General features: G+C 44.7%; 1 protein-coding gene across 4 annotated transcripts in view; it reads left to right on the top strand.

Annotated features, from left to right (window-relative positions):
- LOC308580936 (uncharacterized protein) overlaps positions 1 to 19,210 on the top strand; it is a 47,400-nt gene extending 28,190 nt beyond the window's left edge. For 2 of the 4 annotated variants that reach the window (XM_081183256.1, XM_081183255.1), the window contains exons 2-3: positions 10,186 to 10,269; positions 17,323 to 19,210. In XM_081183256.1, coding sequence (XP_081039382.1) covers positions 17,436 to 18,614 — 1,179 coding nt within the window. In that variant the 5' untranslated portion in view covers positions 10,186 to 10,269; positions 17,323 to 17,435 and the 3' untranslated portion in view covers positions 18,615 to 19,210. Of the gene's footprint in view, positions 1 to 8,256; positions 8,501 to 8,978; positions 9,373 to 10,185; positions 10,270 to 17,322 lie in introns of those variants that run through there. The other 2 variants (XM_081183254.1, XM_081183257.1) reach the window with 2 other exon arrangements.
- The last annotated feature ends 2,794 nt before the right edge of the window (positions 19,211 to 22,004 follow it).

Here is a 22,004-nt window from a genome sequence, read left to right on the forward strand (position 1 = left end):
CAGGATGAAAGTTGTGATGCTTTGGAAACAGGGTTCGTTAAATTAGTAGTATACGAACAACCGTATAACACTTATTGTTGTAATTATACTAATTGAACAAATAAGACACAGAAAGTGAGGCCATCATCTTATGTGCATAAACCCCTTCTGTAGTTTTTATAACAGATACACTAATTGTGTTACAACCCTTCCTCTTACTTGGTTCTCTGAAGCGCACAATGTTCAGATAAAACATTATTTCCAGTGGCAGCAGGAATAGAGGAATGAAGAAAGCAAGGGGTTCCTGGGGTGTCCAGAGGGGGTGTGAAAGAGACTCCCTCCCCCGCTCCTCCAGATGAATAAAAGCAACTGGGGGAAGAGAAGGCAGTGGAGAGAGAGAAACATGGCCTTGGGTGGGTGATTCTGTTTGGGGTGCTGTCAATACCTTCTCCAGAGGGGCTCTGGGGCATCCTTTGCTCCTCTCTCCTTCCCAAGGGTCTGTGGCTCCTCCAAGTCCTCCTAGAGAAGGATCCATTAATACGGCTTGGAGGGAAACAGTGTTCTAGATCAGCTGCTGCAGTTTCTCTTGGGGGGGGCTGGATCTGCCTTCTGGATCTGCCCCCACGTTTTGCAACCTCTCAAGTCGAGACTGAACTGGTGTTTCTGTTGTAAAATTAGTTAACCCATTTAGCATATGATAGAATTTGTATAACCTAACAGTGAATGAAACATATGTACCTTTGTTATACCTTCATCTTACTTTCTCTGATGGAAGCTATGTGTCAGAGCTGCTTCACCATCCTAGCTCACAGAGGATCACGCTAGCCAGCGGTCATTAAGTAAAAGTCTTTATTGAATTACAGTTTCCATTCTCACGCTGCTGTCTGCAACTCTACGTCTACTAGCTAGATCGGCGAGGCTCCGTCTGAGTCTCCGCCCCGTGCGCACCAACTTAATATCCTAGCCTTGCTCCACCTTTTCCTCCTGACTGTCCTCCTCTGGGTCCCTCTACCCCCCGGGGCTTCTTCCTTCCGGGATTCTTCTGACGCTGACCCAGACCCTTCTGCCTCCTTGCGCCGGGCTTTAGGACCCGGTTCCCTTTCGGGGCTGCTCACTGCGCCGCCTTCCTCTGCATTTGAACTTGGCGCGCGCGCCCAACCTTCCACTTTCCTCTTAACCGTTTCTTCGCTCCCCGATGGAGGTGTGGCCACTCCTGACTCCTGCCCTCCCTCCTGTGGTGAGCTGCCAGCGCTTCCCTCCTGGCTCCTTTCCTCTTCCCTGCTTCCTGGCGGTGACGCTGGTCCCGATTTCCAGCTGCTCCCCCCTGAGTCTCCTCTGGCTCTATCTTCCTGGGGTGCCTCCCTAAACTCCCCCCTTGCCCTGGCCACTGGTGCTCCTTTCTGTGAATCCTCTGATTCACTGGAAAGACTGGGAGATCTCGGGTCGTCGTCATCACTCATCCTTTCCTCTGTCTCCTCCCCTTCGCTCTCTGTTTCCTCCCTTGCCCGTGCCTCTGCACCTAAACCCCTGACACTATGTCTCTGCTCTAATAATTTCTAGGCTATGTGGACTTCTCAATCCCGACTTCCACCCGCTTATCTTTCGAAGAACTGTTTAAAAAGTTTAGAAATAGAATTTTTATGTAACCGACTCTTCTTCCCTTGAGTCTTCTTCCCAGGTGTTGGAAGCCATTGGAATGGTAAGTTAAGGACATTCTAAAGGTCTGGTTGTCGGGGAGATGGACAATAAATGAGTGAAATGTAAATCCTAAGACAGCAAGACACCAGGATACCCAAAATAATGAACAGAAGAACAGTTTTAGCTCCCTGACCTGAGACTTTCCCTTACATGTATTACTTCTGTGAGCTAATGTCTGTACCTTCCTCAAAAAAACCCTCTCAAAGTTGTACTAAAATGAACCTCTGGTTTTGAGTCGCTGGAGGTATTGCAATAGCATTTCTCTCAATAAACTGGGTCCCTTCTGGACGTTGAATTTTCCTATCTCTCGACTGTGTTTTTCTTTGAGGTGTTATTCCTTCCCCTGGCCATGGGCCATTGAGGGGTAGTTTGGAAGGAAATTCTTACCCCGTATCTTAAAGCCTGGAATAAACTATTTCAAAATGAATAAGGGAGTGTCAGATTTGCCTCTCTTCCTTTCCATCCTGTGAAAGGCCTTGTCTGAAGTGGTTCCTGGTTCCTGGAATTTCCTTTCACAAGGAGCCCAAAACTCTTCCTCTCACAGGCAAACTCCTGCTTTCCCCACCTCTGCTCTTAGAACTGCCCTATCGTGAAACCCAAGGTGATGTAGATACATGGAGATTCCAGGTTCCTGAAGTTTTCCTTACAAAGTGTTGACCTTTAGTAGGTCTGGAGGTTGTGATGAGGGACAGAAATTTCCTACAGTACTTACCTTCATCTTACTTTCTCTGATGGAAGCTATGTCTCAGTGCTCTAATAATTTCTAGGCTACGTGGACTTCTCTCTTTTTTTAATGATATTTATTAAGAATTTTAAAATTACAGGGGAAAAAAGAGAAAAAGAAGGAAAAAAACAAAGGAAAAAGAAACAGCAATGAAAAAATACAAATTGATCAAAATCAAAAAACAACAAAACACATAACACATCACAGTCAAAAAGCAAAAATAAACCACAAAATTTTAAAAACAAATCCAATATTCCCAAATCCTTAACTGTCATTACCTTATTTCGTCGACCTCCTCACTCCTCCCTTTTTTGTATTCTAGTTATTAATTATCACAGCAAATCCTTTCCATTTTTCATAATATTCTGTCATTAAATTACCTTAATCTATTTTAACCCTATCTTACTATAAAAGACCCTAAAACTTAAAACATAGATCTTATTTATACCAATTTCTCATAACCACAGCCTATTCTTACATAGTTCTTTTAACATTTCTGCTAAAGCCAAATAATTTCGTTCCAACATTTTTCTAAAATTCATCAATTTTACAAAACAATCCTAATAAAGTTTTTTAAAACTTTCTTCCAATCTTCATCCAACGTCCCTTCCTCCTGGTCCTGGGTTTTGTCGGTCCTTTCTATCCCACCCATCTGGTTCATTAACCTGGTAATCTTATGTCCGAGGCCCCTAAGTCTCTTCCATGTCCCTTCCGCAGATCTTCTTCATGTTTATACCTGTACTTTACTTTGTCTCCTGCTCCTTTCACTCATGGAAACTCCAACTTGACAGTATTTTTGTCCCTTCTCGACAGATCAGCCCCTTTTCCATAGACCACACTAAACTCCATGTGGTATTTAAAAACATGTTTCAAGGTCCCTCCAGAGTTAAGGAACCCCACAACCCCAAACATCTCACGGCCCATTGCCAGACTTGAAAAGTCAAAACATCCCTGCATAGGGGGGTCTATCCAACCCCCCATTTCCAATCCAAACAAAACTCTATCTCCAAATCTGGCTTTTTCCAAGTTCATTTGTCAGATCCAACAACTCATGTTCCTGCTGGGCCACAGCTCCCTCCATCTCTGCCACCCGAGGTCCAGCAACAACCTCCTCCCTCATCTGATCTGTCAGAGCACACTCCTGAGTTGGTTCCTGGGTGGGTTCTATATAGATACCCACTACCTGTCCAAAATTTCTGATCGCAACAGTCATCAAGTCCGTCTTCTCATGTAACTGTTCCAATAAGGCACTTGTTTTGCAGAAAGCACGCACCAAAGCTTCTGAGTACATTGTTATGCAAGGTCAGAAGTCTGTTCCCACGATCTTAATCTATTGCAGCTGCGAAGCTTCCCGGCTCAAGTTTAGTAACAGTTTCACAGGCTCCCTCTAGGGGAAGAACTTCTATTTGTATCCATCTCTTCTTTTTTTTAAAAGCAGATCTAACAACAAAGTTTCCTTTTTCAGATATTTTGTCAATATTTGTTCCTTTAAAATGCGAAGGAGAACAATGGAATCACTATGTTTCTCTTCTTTTAACTGTCTGTCAAAGACGTTTGTCTATAGTCAATGAACTTCCCAAAAACGTCAATCCTGACACCCCACTCCCAGGATCAAGACGGTGGGAAATTACTTTTCTTTACACTCTCTTCTGCAAATTTAAACAGTCCGGAAAAATTCCCCCCTCTTCTCCTGCTTCCGAAGGGGGTTCAACAATTTTAGATGGTGAAAGTTAATCCTTTACAAACGATTTTCTGAACTCTAGTTTGCCATGTCTTTGCTTTAATCTATCTACAAGAAACGGAAGGCTGACTTCCTGTTTAGACCTTCCCGTTTCAGTGCCAAATTAAGAAGAATTTCTTCATCCAATTGTCCGTTCTACTCACAAGTCGTTGTTTGAAGTCCAATTGTCCAAATTTAACCTACTCACGGGTAGTTGTTTTTGTAGTCAAATTGTCCCAGGAAAAAGGCAGCGCTCTCCGGTAACGGCTGTGCGGCTTCGCTCCACGGAAGAAGCAGTTGACTCTCAGCACCGCGCCACGAGCCCGTAACTGGGTTCCTTTACGAGTTGGGGGGCGCGAAAGGTGCCCGCCAAGTCCCATGGTCACAGGCTTCATCTGCCTGTGATTTTTTGAAGGGTCCCCGCTTCACCGTAGCGGAACAGACCCATTTTCCGTGGAGCCAGTCCCTCCGGATCAGAGGGAATCCGCCATTACCGATGGCGCCACCCCGTGGACTTCTCAACCCCGACTTCCACCTGCTTATCTTTCAAACTATTGTTTAAAACGTTTAGAAATAGAAAATTTATGTAACTGACTCTTCTTCCCTTGAGTCTTCTTCCCATTCGTTGGGAGCCATTGGAATGGTAAGCTAAGGACTTTCTAAAGGTCTGGTTGTCAGGGAGATGGACAATAAATGAATGAAATGTAAATCCTAAGACAGCAAGACACCAGGATACCCAAAATAATGGACAGAAGAACTATTTTAGCTCCCTGACAGACCTTCACTTACATGTATAACTTCTATGAGCTAATGCCTGTACCTTTCTCAAAAAATCCCTCTCAAAGTTGTACTAAAATGAACCTCTGGTTTTGAGTCGCTGGAGGTATTGCAATAGCATTTCTCTCAATAAACTGGGTCCCTTCTGGACGTTGAATTTTCCTATCTCTCGACTGTGTTTTTCTTTGAGGTGTTATTCCTTCCCCTGGCCATGGGCCATTGAGGGGTAGTTTGGAAGGAAATTCTTACCCTGTATCTTAAAGCCTGGAATAAACTATTTCAAAAGGAATAAGGGAGTGTCAGATTTCCCTCACTCTCTTTCCATCCTGGGAAAGGCCTTGTCTGAAGTTGTTCCTGGTTCCTGGAATTTCCTTTCACAAGGAGCCCAAAACTCTTCCTCTCACAGGCAAACTCCTGCTTATCCAACCTCTGTTCTTAGAACTGCCATATCGTGAAACCAAAGGTGATGTAGATACATGGAGATTCCAGGTTCCTGAAGTTTTCCTTACAAAGTACTGACCTTTAGTAGGTCTGGAGGTTGTGATGAGGGTCAGAAATTTCCTACAGCTGACCTGTACTGGTTGTTGTCAGGCAGAAGTGTGACGGACGGACGGCAGAGCTGGACCAGAGTCTGGTCATTCAGTCTCCCAGAAATTCCACCAGAGGGATGGAACCTCTCTCTGATTGGACAACAGCACTTTTGGAGGGAAAATAAACGGAGCCATTTCTGAGGGAGAGAGTTAGATAGGGTTTGATATGAGAGAAGATGAAGAGGGATTGTTTTGAGGTGGGAGTTGGGGAGGAGGGTAGGATTTGCCTGAGGGAGAACTGGTTCTGGTTTGAGTTGAACACCCTCCATGAGAGAGGAAAGACCCTCCCAGCCTGGAGAGGGAGACCCGGTTGGGGGTCTGGGGGAGGTCGACAAACAGAGGTGTCCTGGGAGGGCTGACTCTTGAGGCAGGAGAAGCAGATCCTGGGGGGATTCAGGCTCCCCTGGGTCTCTTTCCAGTCAGGAGGGGGCAGTTCTTCTAGGGAGAGAAGACCCCCCAAGCCAGTCACAAGGGGGGAGGGGATCCCCTGGGTCTGTTAAGCCATTTTGGAATTACCTCAGGAGTGGAGTTGCTTAGAGGGGGAGCTGGGGAAAAGTGCCCCTCGCTCATTGATCGGGGAAGTAAGATGTGCTGTATTTAACAGAACCACCTGTCATAACTAAGTAACAGAAAATGAAGTATAACAACTTTTTTTTTAGTGAAGAGAGTTTAAGAGAAGCTTTGACTGCAATCCTGTGTTTAAGTCTGAGACATCTTAAAGTTTAAGTAAATAAGTTGACTTCTACCTAGGAGAACACATTTCCTGACCCACTTTCTTTCAAAAGCTTCTTTTTATTAATAAAACTCTCCTGGTTGTTTGTTCAACTTCTGCCCGAGACGATATTCACTCACTACAAGATAAACTGTGGTAAATTGTATGGATTTTTGTAGTTTGCACACAGTGAGATGTGCGCGCTACAGTGGTACCTCGGGTTAAGTACTTAATTCGTTCTGGAGGTCCGTACTTAACCTGAAACTGTTCTTAACCTGAAGCACCATTTTAGCTAATGGGGCCTCCAGCTGCTGCCGCGCCGCGTGGCACGATTTCTGTTCTCATCCTGAAGCAAAGTTCTTAACCTGAAGCACTATTTCTGGGTTAGCTGTAACCTGAAGCATATGTACCTGAAGCATATGTAACCCGAGGTACCACTGTATATTTAATAGGGGTCAGTTAGCGGGTGAGTCCCCCACATTATTGACTGGTGGTGAATCATAGAACTACAGAGTTGGAAGGGACCCCCGAGGGTCATCAAGTCCAACCCCTGCAATGCAGGAATTTTTTTGCCCAATAATAATAATAATAATAAACTCCCCCCCCCCCGAACTTAAGTTTTATTTATTTATTATTATTATAAACGTCTTTTTTTGGAAATTCCAGTTTTATTTTTTATTAAAGTTCTTATGTTACATTATCATATTACATCACAATAATTATTATACTGTGATTTTCAGCATGTATACAAAGTTTATATACTTAAAGGGGGGGAACACAAGGACAAAAAACTTCCAAAATCATATATACATATACCAACACTTTTAACTTCCTGTCTATTCTGTTGTATGTTCCTTTTTTACAAATGAATGTACACTTATTATTTTATATTTCTTTACATTTTATCTAATACATTGCAATCTCAATATGTACCCTTGGTCTTATTTCTCAACTCGGTCTCTCTCCAACGTCAATCAAATGCTGAATTTTGGACATTCCCATATGTGAGAACCCACAGTTCAGGTCACACAAGGAGCTCCGTTTTTAAATGTTTTCTGGTGATACTTATTCAATCAGTCCTCTACCCCCAGAACCATAAAATGGTGGAGCTCGAAGGGACTCCCAGGGTCATCTAGTCCAACCCCTCCGCAAAGCAGGGGTCACAAAGAAAGCATCTGCCAAATACAGGGGCCCACCCTCTTTCCCCGCTTGGAGTCCTCCCCCCTTCTCAAGGGACACCCATTTCTGAGCCCCCCAAAGAGCTCTCCCCCCCGGGTTCGTGGGGGTTGGGCAGGGGGTTGCAAGGACCTCAAAGGCCTTGGGTCCCATGGTTTCCTTTCCACCCACCCACCCAGGGGATCCTCCCATTCATCTCCCAGCCCCCCAACAGCCTTTTCTGCACCCCAGCCGCCCCAGAGCCTCCCCTTCACCCAAAGGACTTGCCACCCCAGAGGCCTCCCAAAACAAGCGGAAAGAGAAGTGGGGTGATGGAGAGAGGGGCCTTTTTTCTCTCTCTCCCCTTAACCCTTCCGTGGCCTCGCCGCTCGGGGATTTCTGCCCAGGGAGAAAGTGGGCAAGGCACCGAGAGGGATCCGGATCCCGCCATGGGATCCCACCAGATTCTGGACCTGGCAACGCTCGGCTAGTCTCCCGGGCTGGGAAAGGTGCATCCAGAGGGGCCAACTCCTAGGGGCCCCGGTCCCTTAGGGGGGAGAGGTAGGAGAGCTCAGTGGGCACAGCATGAGGCCCCTCCTTTCAGGGTTGCGGGCTCATGATCCACGTGGGGCAAAAGAGCCCTGCATTATTGACTGGTGGTTCGTTTAGTGGCAAACTGAAAGTGAAAGCGGTGTGGTGGGAGTTCGTACAGTATTCTCTGGGCATGTGCAGAGTTTGCTGCTCTTCCTGTAAAGCAGAGGCAGGGAAGCAGTGGCCAAAGAACCGCCTTGCAGGCTTGGTGAAAGCGCAGAAAAGGGGCCTTGCGGACTGAGATGCAGGATCCCAGAGGAACTGAGCAGCCCCCCCCCATCATAGAGAGGAGAGAGATAGAGAGGCCTCCCATGCAACCCCTGGGAAAATCCTCAGTGCAGGTTCCCATCCGAGCACCGGCAGGGGCTGCTCTGCCCCATAGCTCTATGGGCCGGACTTTTCCTGGCAGGCGGGGAAAAGGAGCATCGGGAGGGGCTTGAGAAAGGGGGGGGGCGTCGCTGGACTAACTCCTCCCGCCCTGCTCTTTCTGTTGCAGGAAAAGACATCGGAAGAGCGAGCAAGGGAGGCGGAGGGGCAGAAGAGAGGACAAAGGGGTAAAGATGCAGGGATGGGGGGGTGAAATGGGGAGGGGGAAAGGACAAAGACCCCTCCATATCTCCCCACCTTCCCCCAAAGCGCCTTTACTGGGGCCCATCAGGAGGGTCTGGATCCATGCAATCCCGCTGCGAAGTGGGGACCCAAGACCTGCAGGACTTGCGTGGCTCCATCTCCTTTGGAGCCCCTCCCCCACAAAAGATCACCCCCCCCCATAACAACACTATGGGACATGCACCAGGGCGGGGGTGCAGGGGTCCTTTCTACAGAGGAAGCCCCTGCCGGGTTTCCGTGGCGCCTTCTCCTTGGAAGCACCCTCGCCACGCGCATTTGGGGGCGAGGGGTGAGCGGAGCCAAGGGGGGTTTCTGGGCGCAGGGGCGTCTCAGGGACGGAGGGAGGAGAGCACGGGAAGATTGGAGGCTGAGGGATCAATGGAAGCATCCTTGGCGTGGGAGGGGGGAACCCTGGGGGGGGGAGGGAGAGGGAGAGACCCGTGGCCTTTTGGAAGAAATGTCTCCATCTTGGGCGCTGGCGGGGGAATCTCCAGAGGGGCTGCCTTGGCCTTTCCCTTCCTGGCAAGAAATCTTGGGACAGGGAGGGATCCTTGAAAAAAAGGGGGGGTCCCATTTCCCCACCCAGTTCTTTCCAGGATGCTTCTTTCTCCCAAGTCCAGCCACTGGAGAGAAAAGGCAGGAAGATCCTGGGAGAAACCCCCTCCCTTAAGTTACCGGAAACTTCCCCCCTCGCTCAGGCTTCGAGTTTATTGCAGGAGGGGGGTCCCGTGTGGGTGGTCCTGGCCCACCTCTGTGCTGGCAGGAGGTCCAGATTTCAAGAGGGCAGACCTGGTGGGCAGAGCAACCCCCTGGCCAGGTCAGCTGCCTGAGAGCTCCAGGGAGGGCAGAAGAGAAAAGTCAGGAATGCCATTTCGGAAGGGATCTTCCTTTCTTCTTCCCTTTCTCCTCCTTTGTCTCCTGTCTCCTCTTTCCTCTCTTCTCTTCCTGCGGCCTTTTCACTCTCTGTGGAGGGGGAGACCATCAGATTCAGAGAAACAAGGGGTGTCCTGGGGGTTGTGACACCCCCACCCAAATGTCCAGAATCCTCCTGTGTCTCCTTCCCCTCCTTCTCCCTTCTCTTACTCTTCCTCCCTTACCTGGGTTTTCTTCTCTTCTTTACCTGGACTTCCTTACAGGGACCTTTAGGAAGTTCTCCAGAGTAACTGTGGGACCACTGAGTTCCTTTATCGCAAACCAAGGTACCACTTGTTTTACAAGTAAGGTCTGTCAAATTCTAGATACAGGTAGGTAGCCGTGTTGGGCTGCCATAGTTGAAACAAAATTTTAAAAATGCTTCCAGTAGCACACAAAAGCTCATACCAATAACAAACTGAGTTGGTTTCTAAGGAGCCACTGGAAGGAATTTTTTTATTGCTTGTCAACTTGTCAATCCTACAAACTGAAACAAGGTAAATTGGTGGGATTATAGTTTATAGGAATCCTGGAATTTTGAGCTTTCTTGTCTACATCATCGGACTGGTGCCCTCAAAAACCAAAGCCCATCTTATCTTTATTAGCCTTTAATGGGCAACTAGATACTTTGTTAGCTCTGCTTCTAAAGATGAATATTTTTGAATACTTTTAACAATCACATAGGACATCAATAACACTTCTGTTTTGTTTATTCCAGTTAGGAGAGAGTCTGATACACCAGTCTGACATCAGCTGCATTGAAAAAGAAAATCGCGGAGACATGTCCTGGAGAAATTGAGAGGTCTGTAGTTCCACTTTTCTGTGAGACTGTATCTTTGTGTGTTTCCTTTCAGCGTGTAGGAACATAGAAAGAGCCCTTCCAGATCTGTAGGATGTTAAGGAATTGTGGTATTCTGCTCATAATTCACTGACTACTTGGGTCCAGTATCATTTCGCCAAACTGGCCTCTCCACAGAGTTCACACAAACAGCAGCATTCAGAGCGTAGGAAAGCAAAGCACGAAGAATAGCTATAAATCCACATGACATTCCAGACTTCAAGTGGAATGGCTTAGTCCTGGCCAATCACATCTCAATGGTTGCAAATAAGCACAGAGTCCATAAACAGGCACCAGAGCCCTTGTTTATCCAAACAAAGTCTACGTCTATAAGCAATCCATTTAACCATTGTGAGTGTTCTCAGATGGTCAATTCATCTGAAGGCAGCCCTATTTAGGGAAGTTTTTGATGTTTGATATTTATATTATTATTATTATTATTATTAAAGATTTTTAACATAAACTTTCCAAACAAAACATCCATCTTATCATCTCTTACACATCTTGGCTACTTTTAGCCAGTGACTTCCATCATTCCCTTCTAATGATTTCATCCTATCTCTCTTCTGTTTACAATTTGTCTCTTTACTACTGTTTATATAATCAAAATCTTAACATCCTATCTTTTAACTCTTATTAACAATATTTCTTATCTCCATTTTTCACAAGACTTCTTGTTATCCTACACGTGTATTCAATTGAACACCATTGCCCTTCAAATAATTCACAAATTTACTCCAGTCCTTCAGGAATTTTTGGTCCCGCTGTTCTCGGATTCTCCCGGTCATCTTAGCTAATTTTGTGTACTCCATCAATTGACTGAAACAAAAATAACATTTTTGTTAGCACATTCATTTTTATAACCGATATCCTTCCCCAAAGTGACAATTTCATCCTTCCCCACACTTCCAAATCTCTCGTAATCTTATTCTATACCTGGTTGTGGTTTTATTGATAGAAATTTATATTTTGGGGGGTTAACAATATTCTTAGGTATTTCACTTTCTTTACCACCCCTGTTTCTGTTTATTATTGCAACTGATCCACTATCTTTTTGTCCATATTTTTAAGAAACTTTTTATTTTTATTTACTTTAAAGCCTGCTACTTGTCTAAACTGTTCAGTTTTTTCTAGTACTTCCTTCGGACTTGTTATTGGTTCAGTTGTTATTACTAAGTCATCCATAAAGGCTTTTACTTTATATTCTTTCCTTCTGACCGATATTCCTTTAATTCCCTCTGCTAACCTTATATTATTCAGGAGAATTCCAGAACCGATATGAATAACAATGGTGATAGTGGGCACCCTTGTCTTGTCCCTTTTGTAATTTCAATATTTTCTGTTAATACATTATTTTCAATAATTTTTGCCTTTTGACTTGAAATATTGCTTTTAAACTTCTCATAAACAATTGTCCCATTTCCATCCTTTCTAAGTTTTTAATCTTAAATTCCCTAGAATTTAAGGCCTTCTCAGCATCCACAAATATTATGGCTGCCTGCTTTTCATTCCTGGCCGTCAAGTATTCAATAATATTCACAATATTCCTTATATTGTCCTTCATCTGGCGGCCAGGAAGAAAACCTTAATATTTGCAAATAGTTTGTAATCACTGTTCAACAAAGAAATCGGCCTGTAGTTTTTAACCTGTCATAAGTCTGAGTCTGGTTTGGGTATCAGTGTAATATATGCTTCTTTCCAAGTCTCTGGTGTTTCTCCTTTTTTCAAAATATTGTTCATTACTTCCTCCAATGGTGCCAGTAGGGTCTAGCTGAAATTTTTATCACCATCTTTTATTTATTTACTTATTTATTTATTACATATTTACCCCACCCATCTGGCTGGGCTTCCTCAGGCGCTCTGGGCGGCTTCCAACAAAATATTAAAATACGGTAATGCATCAAACATTAAAAGCTTCCCCAAACAGGGCTGCCTTCAGATGTCTTCTAAAAGTCTGGTAGTTGTTTTTCTCTTTGACATCTGAAGGGAGGGCATTCCACAGGGCGGGTGCCACTACCGAGAAGGCCCTCTGCCTGGTTCCCTGTAACTTGGCTTCTCGCAGTGAGGCAACCGCCAGAAGGCCCTTGGTGCTGGAACTCAGTGTCTGGCTAGAACAATGGGGGTGGAGATGCTCCTTCAGGTATACTGGACTGAGGATGTTTAGGGCTTTAAAGGTTACTTTGAATTGTGCTCGGAAACGTACTGGGAGCTAATGTAGGTCTTTCAAGACCGATGTTATGTGGTCTTGGCGGCCACTCCCAGTCACCAGTCTAGCTGCCGCATTCTGGATTAGTTGTAGTTTCTGGGTCACCTTCAAAGGTAGCCCCACATAGAGCGCATTGCAGTACTCCAAGCCAGAGATAACCAGAGCATGCACCACTCTGGCGAAGCAGTCCGAGGGGAAGATAGGGTCTCAGCCTGCATACCAGATGGAGCTGGTAAACAGCAGAAATAGTACCTGGGGTTAAGAACTCTGCTTCAGGATAAGAACAGAAACCTCGCAGCAGCAGCGGGAGGCCCCATTAGCTAAAGTGGCATCTCAGGTTAAGAACAGTGTCAGGTTAAGAACAGACCTCAAGAACCAATTAAGTTCTTAACCTGAGGTACCACTGTATATTGTTTCTCCAATGGGTGTTTTAATCTCCACACATCAATCAAATTGCAGCTTTCTACCATAGAGAATAAAGTTTTGGGTAGTTTACCTTCTTTCTAGTCTACTCCTATTTCTCATTCTATCAATTTCCAATGAAATTACCCCATTCATGTCCCCCATAATTATTTTTTGATCCACAAAGATTTGTCTCGCTTCATATTTATTTTTTATATACACCTCCCCTCTTTTTACTCCTGTCTGATGAAATAAATTCACTTCCTAATTTCTTTTTTACCAAAATTCTTCTATGTTTTCTTGCAGCATGAGTCTCTCCAAAACAATATCTAATTTTTCGGACTATTGGACGCACCGGTCCATAGGACGCACCTAGATTGGGGGGGGAAATAAAGGCAAAAAAAATTTATCCCCCCCCCCAGGCGCGGGGCTGGGGCGGGGAAGCCCGAGCTTCCCCCTCCCCCAGAACGGGACCCAGAGCCATGCTTTGGCATCGCTCTGGGAACTTGCGGGGCTGGGGGAGGAGGAAGCCTTCCGCCAACCTCCAAACCATGTCGGGAGACAGCGGGATGGCGCGCTGCGCCTCTCCCGCTGTCCCCCGAGCTTGTGGGGCTGGCGGTGGGGCTCTCCTGAAGCCGGGAGGTCGTGGGGATGGTGGGGGGGGGAGAAGCAGGCTTGCTTCTCCCTCCCCCAGCCTCCCGATCAGGTCGGGGAAAAGCGGGATAGCGGAGCGCCGCCATCCCGCTTTCCCCCGACCTGATCTGGAGGTTGTGGGGATGGTGGGGGGGGAGAAGCAGGCTTGCTTCTCCCTCCCCCAGCCTCCCGATCAGGTCGGGGAAAAGCGGGATAGCGGAGCGCCGCCATCCCGCTTTCCCCCGACCTGATCTGGAGGTTGTGGGGATGTGGGGGGGGAGAAGCAGGCTTGCTTCTCCCTCCCCCAGCCTCCCGATCAGGTCGGGGAAAAGCGGGATAGCGGAGCGCCGCCATCCCGCTTTTCCACGACCTGATCTGGAGGTTGTGGGGCTGGTGGGGGGGAGAAGCAGGCTTGCTTCTCCCTCCCCCAGCCTCCCGATCAGGTCGGGGAAAAGCGGGATAGCGGAGCGCCGCCATCCCGCTTTTCCACGACCTGATCTGGAGGTTGTGGGGCTGGTGGGGGGGAGAAGCAGGCTTGCTTCTCCCCCCGCCAGCCTCCCGATCAGGTCGGGGAAAAGCGGGATAGCGGAGCGCCGCCATCCCGCTTTTCCACGACCTGATCTGGAGGTTGTGGGGATGGTGGGGGGGAGAAGCAGGCTTGCTTCTCCCCCCGCCAGCCTCCAGATCAGGTCGGGGAATAGCGGGGTGGCGGCTCTGCGCCTCCCCGCTGTCCCCAGCTTTTGGGTGCAGGCTGCTGCCCGCAAGCCTTGCGAGCCCGCGGGACATCCCGCCGGGCTTGCAAGACTTGGGATAGCTTCCTGAAGCCTGGAGAGCGAGAGGGGTCGGTGCGCACGGACCCCTCTCGCTCTCCAGGCTTCAGCAAAAGCCTGCATTCGCACCATAGGACGCACACACATTTCCCCTTCATTTTTGGAGGGGAAAAAGTGCGTCCTATAGTGCGAAAAATACGGTAAGTTCTTTTTAATAGAATCTTTTCAACTTTATTTCTTTTAGTTTTGTTATTCAAACCATTAACACTCCATGTCATAAGTGTTCATGCCGTTTTGTTTTTGCTACTATTTGTGAACTAGAGTCTTTTAAACTTATCCTTCCTCCTCTTCTTCTAATTTATTATCTTCTACTTCTACTTCTTATTCTTGGTCTATGATATCTGTTCCTGCTGCTGCTGTTGCTCCTTCTTCCTCTTTATCCAGTTCCCTGTACCTCTGGAGGAATTTTTTTACTTCATCTTTTTCAGTTTAACTTTTCCTTGTAGTAGAATGAGACTCCTTCCAGATACTCCCATTTAAAATCAATATTGTTTTTTCTCAGCACTTGTGTCAGAGGTTTATATCCATCACGTCATTTCAGCTGACAAAGTGGAATTTCCTTAAATATGATTACCATTGCTCTATCAATATAGAGCTTCTTTTCTCTTATTTTTTTAGCAAAATTAAATTTCTCATCTACTTATCTTTAAATATCATCAAACAATCTCCTGGAAACTTTTTTCCTTTTTTTGATTTAACTTTTATCCTAAATGCATTTAATACTGTATTGGCAAATTCATCTTTTGCAATTCCTTGCCATTGTGCAATTTCAATAATTAATTCTTCTAAAATATTCTGTCCTGCTGTTTCTGGGAGAGATCTGATTCTCAAATTTATCTCTCTTTGCTTCAATTCCTGCACCACAATTGCATCCCACAATTCCTCCTGTTCCTTATTCAGCTCTGACACTGCACTTTTATTTTTCTCATCCTCCTTTTTAAAATTCCTTACTTTTCGTTGCATAGGTTTCAATCTTTCCTCTAAATTTTGTGTTCTCTTGCTCACATCTTTTATCTGGGCTTTCATCTCATTCACAGTTAAATCTAATTTTTTGTCCATCTGCTCCCATCTACTTTCCATATTTTTGTCACATTGTTTAATATCTTTAATATCTTTCTTCAGTTCTGCAAACATTTTTGCAACATCTCCTTTCCCTTCCATTTCTTGCTTTGACCCTCTCCGGGTCTCTCCTGATGTTGCCCCTCCCCTCCTTTTTTCTGTGATGACGTCATTCTTAAACTGTTATTTCCTCTTTCATCACTAGGTGGCTCTTTCATCTCCAACCAGTTCTATATCAAATGTATATAGCTGAGAGGGGGACAAAGGGTAAATGCTGCAATAATCCAATAATTATTTGTACAAAAACAAAGAGAAAGCAGGAGAAAACGTCTTCCACCACTTCCACAGATTTTTCGCACTTTCCACTGTGTCCCCGTCCCAAGAAAAAGAAGAAATCAAAACCAAGTACCAACAAAACAAAACAAATTCTTCCGCCTCTTGGTGACTTAATCCAACTTCCACTGCATTATATTCCAGGAGAAAGGAAAAGAGGAAGGTATTCAACTACAATTATAATGTCTTAACAATGAAAAAGGTGAAGTTAAAAGAGAGAGAGAAAATAAATCCATCATGCTCATTAACCAAAAGGGGGAGGGTGTCCCCAAGTCTCTTCCTGTAAATATCTCCTCAAATTTCTTACAGTACCAGACTTTAGCAGTCTTTTTATATTTGTCTCTGCTGGTCTGGCATTTTAACTTGCAAAAATAGCTCCATAAACATATTTTTTACAAATTGCGCAGTTTAAATTAAAATTGAAAGTAAAAGCCGGAAGCTCCTTCTCCAGCGGGCTCCTTCAACTCCCAAAGGGATTCAAATAAGTTTATTTTTTAGGGATTTCCACCTCCCTTTCAGTAAACCAAATCTTCAAAAGTAAGAGTAGATTTATTATTTTTATTCGCTGTAGGAGATTAGAATCTTACTCCGTTTTGCAGGTAATTCATGCAGTGTAAATCAATCTCAGTCGCGGCTGGCCTCCTTTTTTATCCCTTCTGTCTTCCGAATCTTTCTCAATTAGAATTTCCCAACATTTTGCCAGATTCAGGTTTCTTTTTGTTCAAAAATCAGCCACTGTGCTGGATAGACTCAAGGCTTGAATCCTCCAAGTAGTTAATGGCGTCCTGCGCTGGCGTCTTGATCTCACTGCACTTTCCGCTCTCCAAGGGGAGCGTTTTCGGCGCCGGAGAGACATCCTTATGGTGCCGGTGACCTCAAAATAATCCTTTTGAGGGTTTGGGGGGCTGTGGCGCCCTTGCAGGCTCTCCCTTTGTTTCGCAAAGAGCTGAACTCTCCCCTAAGGGCTGAGTCCCGTCTCTTCTCAGCTCTGCGGACCAACCGGAAGTCGCTGTTTGATGTTTAATCATGTTTTAATATTCCGTTGGAAAACCCAGCCTTATGGATGGGGTTTGAATAATGATATATTATATTAATTAATTAAGGTGAAACATATCTTTATTCCTCTAATTTATCAGTATGAATCTTTTGGCCACATTTAGGAAATGCATAATCCACTTTTGTAATCCAATTGACAAATTACATGCAATTGGTATATTATTCCAAAGGATATTTTCCTCTGAAAGTCTTCCCATTAGAATTCAGCTTTTTCAGTGTCACACATATTTGCTTAACCACCCACCCCAAAGGAGAAAGAAAAATGAGAGAGTCCTGGACAGATAATTTCTACAACGATCATTCTATATCACAAGAAGGGCATGAGATCAGGTGGTCCATTCCCTGGCCATACTTCCTCAGGGAGACATAGAGAAGAGAGGAGAGAATCTAGTAGATGCTTTTAAATAAAAAAGACGGTGGTGTTAATTAGGCTCACTTTGTGTTAAGTTCCTTTTCCCTCTTCCGTGAATCCCTAAAATGGTTTTCTTTCCCCCAAAGGAGAAGGCGATCCAAATTCTGAGGAGACACCTTCAATTTCATTGAGAATAATGAAGACAAAGTTAAAATGTGCATAATGTTCTTCTGTCTATGTGCACACTGAGTTTACCATAATGAACTCAACAGAAGATAAACCATCTAAAGCTATGCAGTGCAAAAAGAGCTTGAACTGGAGCAAAACTCATAGGAAACATCAACAAATGCCCAAGGGAAAGAAACCAATTAAATGTATGGAGTGTGGAAAGAGCTTCAGTCAGCGTGGAGCACTTAGAATCCATCAAAGAATTCACACAAAGGAAAAACCATTTAAATGTATGGAATGTGGAAACAGCTTTGGTCGTAGGGACGCCCTTACAATACATCAGCGAACTCACACAGGGATGAAACCATTTAAATGTATGGAATGTGGAAAGAGCTTTGGTCGTAGGGACGCCCTTACAATACATCAGCGAACTCACACAGGGATGAAACCATTCAAATGTATGGAATGTGGAAAGAACTTCAGTCATAGTGGAAACCTTAGTACACATCAGAAAACTCACACAGGGGAGAAACCATTTAAATGTATGGAATGTGGGAAGAGCTTCAGTCAAAGTGGATACCTCAGAACACATCAGCAAACTCACACAGGGGAGAAACCATTTAAATGTATGGAATGTGGGAAGAGCTTCAGTCAAAGTGAATACCTCAGAACACATCAGAAAACTCACACAGGGGAGAAACCATTTAAATGTATGGAGTGTGGAAAGAGCTTCACTTCAACCAAAAACCTTAGACTGCACCAAAGAACTCACACAGGGGAGAACCCATATAACTGTAAAGAGTGTGGAAAGAGCTTCAGTCAAAGTGGAAATTATAAAAGCCACCAAAGAACACACACAGGGGAGAAACCATTTAAATGTATGGAGTGTGGAAAGAGTTTTCGTCATAGTCTAACCTTTAGAATACATCAGCGAACTCACACAGGGGAGAAACCATATAAATGTATGGAGTGTGGAAAGAGCTTCAATTCAACCAAAAACCTTAGACTCCACCAAAGAACTCACACAGGGGAGAACCCATATAAATGTATAGACTGTGGAAAGAGCTTCAGTCAAAGTGGAAATTATAAAAGCCACCAAAGAACACACACAGGGGAGAAACCATTTAAATGTATGGAGTGTGGAAAGAGCTTCCGTATTGGTGGAATCCTTAGAAGCCATCTACAGACTCACACAAAGGAGAAACCATTTAAATGTATGGAATGTGGAAAAAGCTTCAGTCAAAGTGGAAACCTTAAGAGACATCAGTGAACTCACACCAGAGAATAACCATAGAAATGTAAGGAGTGTGGAAAGAGACTCGGTCAAAGCGGACATTTTAAAGACACCAGAGAACATTCACAGCAGGGGGGAAGCATTTAAATGTGAGGATTTTGTCTGCAAAGAGCTTTACTGATAGTGAGAAATCATTTAAATATAGGGAATATGGAAAGAGCTTCAGTCAGTGGAAGGAGCTTCAGTTGGAGTGCAGATCTTAATATACATCAGCTGTTAGATGCATAGAGTACATGCGAAGTTCTGGTGTCTGCATGTAAATTTGTACCCATGTATTCAAGTAATGAAGGTGATGTCTCACAATAGTAAATGCAATATCATATGTCATTAACTGTTTGCAGAGAGCGTGAACCTGCAATGCTGGTGGTCAATGTTGATGCTCTTTGAGTCGGCTGAAGTTCATTCTCTGGTAGAGAGAGTTGGAAATCTTGGTGTTTCGGGATTGCTAATAGAGCACTGTGGAAATTACAGGGTGAAAGTTGTGATGCTTTGGAAGCAGGGTTCGTTATATTAGTAGTATACGAACAACTGTATAACACCTATTGTTGTAATTATACTAAATGAACAAATAAGACACAGAATGAGTGAGGCCATCTTCTTATGTGCATAAACCCCTTCTGTAGTTTTTATAATTGATACACTAATTGTGTTACAACCCTTCCTCTTACTTGGTTCTCTGAAGTTTTGCAAACTCTCAAGTCAAGACTGAACTGGTGTTTCTGTTGTAAAATTAGTTAACCCATTTAGCATATGATAGAATTCATATAACCTAACAGTGAATGAAACGTTGAATTTTCCTATCTCTTGACTGTGTTTTTCTTTGAGGTGTTATTCCTTCCCCTGGCCATGGGCCATTGAGGGGTGGTTTGGAAGGAAATTCTTACCCCGTATCTTACAGCCTGGAATAAACTATTTCAAAAGGAATAAGGGAGTGTCAGATTTCCCTCACTCTCTTTCCATCCTAGGAAAGGCTTTGTCTGAAGTTGTTCCTGGTTCCTGGAATCCCCTTTCACAAGGAGCCCAAAACTCTTCCTCTCACAGGCAAACTCCTGCTTTCCCCGCCTCTGCCCTTAGAACTGCCATATCGTGAAACCAAACTCTATGATTCTATGATTTGCCTGAGGGAGAACTCATAGAACTACAGAGTTGGAAGGGACCCCCCAGGGTCATCAAGTCCAACCCCTGCAATGCAGGAATTTTTTTGCCCAATAATAATAAACTTGGGGGGTGGGCCTTCCAGTTTTATTTATTTATTAATGTTCTTATGTTACATCGGTTAACATAATCATATTATATCACAAGGCTTATTATACTGTAATTTTCAGCTTGTATACAAAGCTTATATACTTAAAGGGAGAGGGGGGACACAAGGACAAAAAACTATTCCAAAATCATATATATTCCAACACTTCAGACTTACTGTCTATCCCGTTGTACAGTCGTACCTCAGGTTAAAGTAGCTTCGGGTTGAGCGTTTTCGGGTTGAATTCCGCGGGCACCTGGAAGTAACGGAACACGATCCCGTTCGCATCCAGAGGTACCACTGTATATTCCTTTCTTACAAATGAATGTACTCTTCTTATTGTATATTTCTTTCATAGAATCATAGAGTTGGAAGAGACCACAAGGGCCATCGAGTCCAACCCCCTGCCAAGCAGGAAACACCATCAGAGCACTCCTGACATATGGTTGTCAAGCCTCTGCTTAAAGACCTCCAAAGAAGGAGACTCCACCACACTCCTTGGCAGCAAATTCCACTGTCGAACAGCTCTTACTGTCAGGAAGTTCTTCCTAATGTTTAGGTGGAATCTTCTTTCTTGTAGTTTGGCTCCATTGCTCCGTGTACGCTTCTCTGGAGCAGCAGAAAACAACCTTTCTCCCTCCTCTATGTGACATCCTTTTATATATTTGAACATGGCTATCATATCACCCCTTAACCTCCTCTTCTCCAGGATAAACATGCCCAGCTCCCTTAGCCGTTCCTCATAAGGCATCGTTTCCAGGCCTTTGACCATTTTGGTTGCCCTCCTCTGGACACGTTCCAGTTTGTCAGTGTCCTTCTTGAATTGTGGTGCCCAGAACTGGACACAGTACTCCAGGTGAGGTCTGACCAGAGCAGAATACAGTGGCACTATTACTTCCCTTGATCTAGATGCTATACTCCTATTGAAGAGGCCCAGAATTGCATTGGCTTTTTTAGCTGCCGCGTCACACTGTTGGCTCATGTCAAGTTTGTGGTCAACCAAGACTCCTAGATCCTTTTCATATGTACTGCTCTCAAGCCAGGTGTCACCCATCTTGTATTTGTGCCTCTCATTTTTTTTGCCCAAGTGCAATACTTTACATTTCTCCCTGTTAAAATTCATCTTGTTTGTTTTGGCCCAGTTTTCTAATCTGTCAAGGTCGTTTTGAAGTGTGATCCTGTCCTCTGGGGTGTTAGCCACCCCTCCCAGTTTGGTGTCATCTGCAAATTTGAGCAGGATGCCCTTGAGTCCATCATCCAAGTCGTTGATAAAGATGTTGAATAAGACCGGGCCCAAGACAGAACCCTGTGGCACCCCACTAGTCACTCTTCTCCAGGATGAAGAGGAACCATTGATGAGCACCCTTTGGGTTCGGTCAGTCAGCCAGTTACAAATCCACTGAGTGGTAGCATAGTCAAGACCGCATTTTACCACCTTCTTTAAAAGAATATCATGGGGCACCTTGTCAAATGCCTTACTGAAATCAAGGTAGGCTATATCCACTGAGTTCTCTTCATTGGGGTTGGACTCAATGGCCCTTGTGGTCTCTTCCAACTCTATGATGCTATGATTCTACCAGGCTTGTAATTCTGTCAAAAAACGAGATCAGGTTAGTCTGACATGACTTATTTTTCAGAAATCCATGCTGACTATTGGTGATCACAGCATTCCTTTCTAGGTGTTCACAGACTGTTTTCTTAATGATCTGCTCCAGAATCTTCCCTGGTATTGATGTCAGACTGACTGGGCGGTAATTATTTGGGTCCTCTCTTTTCCCCTTTTTGAAAATAGGGACAACATTTGCCTTCCTCCAGTCTGCCGGGACTTCGCCTGTTCTCCAGGAATTCTCAAAGATGACTGCCAGTGGTTCTGAGATCACATCTGCCAGTTCTTTTAATACTCTTGGATGCAGTTCATCTGGCCCTGGAGACTTGAATACATCTAAACTAGCCAAGTATTCTTGTACTATCTCCTTAGTTATTCTGGGCTGTGTTTCCTTTGCTGAATCATTTGCTCCAAATTCTTCAGGTCGGGCATTGTTTTCTTTATCGGAGAAGACTGAGGCAAAGAAGGCATTGAGGAGTTCAGCCCTTTCTGTGTCCCCTGTTTGCATTTCACCATC

Source organism: Podarcis bocagei (genome assembly GCF_964188305.1).
Source record: "Podarcis bocagei genome assembly, chromosome: 2".
NCBI classification, from domain to species: Eukaryota; Metazoa; Chordata; class Lepidosauria; order Squamata; family Lacertidae; genus Podarcis; species Podarcis bocagei.